The sequence below is a fragment of the Drosophila subobscura genome, chromosome U, assembly GCF_008121235.1.
Source record: "Drosophila subobscura isolate 14011-0131.10 chromosome U, UCBerk_Dsub_1.0, whole genome shotgun sequence".
NCBI classification, from domain to species: domain Eukaryota; kingdom Metazoa; phylum Arthropoda; class Insecta; order Diptera; family Drosophilidae; genus Drosophila; species Drosophila subobscura.
Genome location: NC_048534.1, coordinates 16,105,298 through 16,107,382, shown reverse-complemented (window position 1 = coordinate 16,107,382; position 2,085 = coordinate 16,105,298). Strand labels below are relative to the sequence as shown.

The 2,085-nt window shown below is 48.5% G+C and overlaps 1 protein-coding gene across 1 annotated transcript; it reads left to right on the top strand.

Moving 5' to 3' along the window:
• Positions 1 to 263: 263 nt before the first annotated feature.
• LOC117901605 (opsin Rh5) lies at positions 264 to 1,739 on the top strand. The gene is made up of 3 exons (XM_034812421.1): positions 264 to 610; positions 670 to 1,016; positions 1,073 to 1,739. Exons 1-3 carry the CDS (start codon positions 369 to 371, stop codon positions 1,636 to 1,638), a joined length of 1,155 nt encoding a protein of 384 aa, XP_034668312.1. The 5' UTR covers positions 264 to 368; the 3' UTR covers positions 1,639 to 1,739.
• Positions 1,740 to 2,085: the final 346 nt, after the last annotated feature.

The window sequence follows — 2,085 nt, the reverse complement described above, 5'->3', positions numbered from 1 at the left end:
TCGAAACTGCCACCCTGTGCCGCCGCAACTGAGTGTCAGATTTCGTATTTCGTACATGACAGAGCGAGAGCGAAAGCGAGTGTATGAGCGACGTTGGAACTTGAATTTACCCTGACGTTGGCATTCTTAAGACGTCTTAAGACGCGGATAAGGCGAGGATAATCCCCCAAAGGTATGCACACGCACTGCGGCCAAGACATTCCCACCTAATAATCCGCCTTAATTAAATTCCTTAAACCTGCTATAAAAACATCTTGACCGAAGGCTCCACAGGCCAGTCAAAGGCCAGAATGTGGGACCGCTCCAGAAAAAACTAGAGGCGGCAGGGCAGTGGTTTGTGGAAGTCAAGTTGAAGTCCTCCTGCCAGGATGCATCTGAATGATCCAAGTGGGCCGCAGGCCTTTGTGAACGAGAGCTCTGGCGATGTCAACGGCGCTGTCTATCCCATGGGTCATGGCTATCCAGCGGAATATCAGCATATGGTGCATGCCCACTGGCGGGGATTTCGCGAGGCACCAATCTATTACCACGCCGGCATCTACATTGCCTTCATAGTCCTCATGTTCTCCAATCTGTTTGGCAACGGTTTGGTCATCTGGATTTTCTCCACGTAAGAAAGTTCTCACTCTCGAATCTTAATTTTGTAACTGAAATGTTTTCTCTCTGCAGCTCCAAGTCCCTGCGAACTCCGTCCAATCTGCTGATTCTGAATTTGGCCGTCTTTGATCTGTTCATGTGCAGCAATATGCCGCATTATCTTCTCAATGCAGCCGTCGGCTATATAGTCGGTGGGGACTTGGGCTGCGATATATACGCTTTGAATGGCGGCATTTCCGGCATGGGTGCATCCATAACGAATGCCTTCATTGCCTTCGACCGTTACAAGACCATCTCGAACCCGATCGATGGACGTTTGAGTTACGGACAAATTGTGCTCTTGATTATCTTCACCTGGATGTGGGCCACGCCCTTTTCGGTTCTGCCCTTGTTTCAGATCTGGGGACGCTTTCAGCCGGGTTAGTTGTTTTTGCATACAACATCATTAGAAGTCACACGATTCCGTTCATTTCAGAGGGTTTCCTGACCAGCTGCAGCTTTGACTACCTGACCAACACGGACGAGAATCGCCTGTTTGTGCGCACCATCTTTGTGTGGTCGTATGTCATACCGATGACCATGATCCTGACCTCCTACTACAAACTCTTCACCCACGTCCGCACCCATGAGAAGATGCTCGCCAACCAGGCCAAGAAGATGAATGTGAAATCGCTGTCGGCCAACGCCTCCAACGACAACATGAGTGTGGAGCTGAGGATTGCCAAGGCAGCCCTAATCATCTATATGCTGTTCATTTTGGCCTGGACTCCGTACTCGGTGGTGGCGTTGATCGGTTGCTTTGGGGAGCAACAGCTGATAACGCCCTTCGTCTCCATGCTGCCGTGTCTGGCGGCCAAATCGGTTTCCTGTCTGGATCCCTGGGTGTATGCCACCAGTCATCCCAAGTTCCGTCTTGAGCTGGAGCGTCGTTTGCCTTGGCTGGGCATTCGGGAGAAGCATGCCACTACTGGGTCATCTGGTGGCCAGGAGAGTGTGGCCAGTGTTAGTGGTGACACGCTGGCGCTCAGTGTCCAAAACTGATGATGCATTCGACATAGAAACATAGCATAGCCCCTGAAATGGTACCACTCCGATACTCTGATTAGTGCTAAGTGTGCAACGAACTACAAAAGTTCCAAAAATACAAAACAAAAAAAGTTGGCATTTGAAAAGCAGATCTTTGAAGTGCACATGGGCCTACAGCGTTACAAAGAGAAAGAAGTTAAAGAAATTTACATGTTGCTTTGGTTTCCACAAGAGGCAATTCAGGAATGAACGATTGAATGAGTGGATCTAGTACTTTTAGTTTTTTCGGTAAAAAAGATATTGAAACAGAACCAATTCATAGAATTCAGAGCTTTTCCATCGTCTAGTTCTGATAAGCACATTCAACCAAACCCTAGACAGTATAAGACATTAAGAACTTCCCCACAAGAGACGCAAATTCTAGTGTGTCGCTTTTTGCGGCTTTTCGCTCGCCAGCGTTTC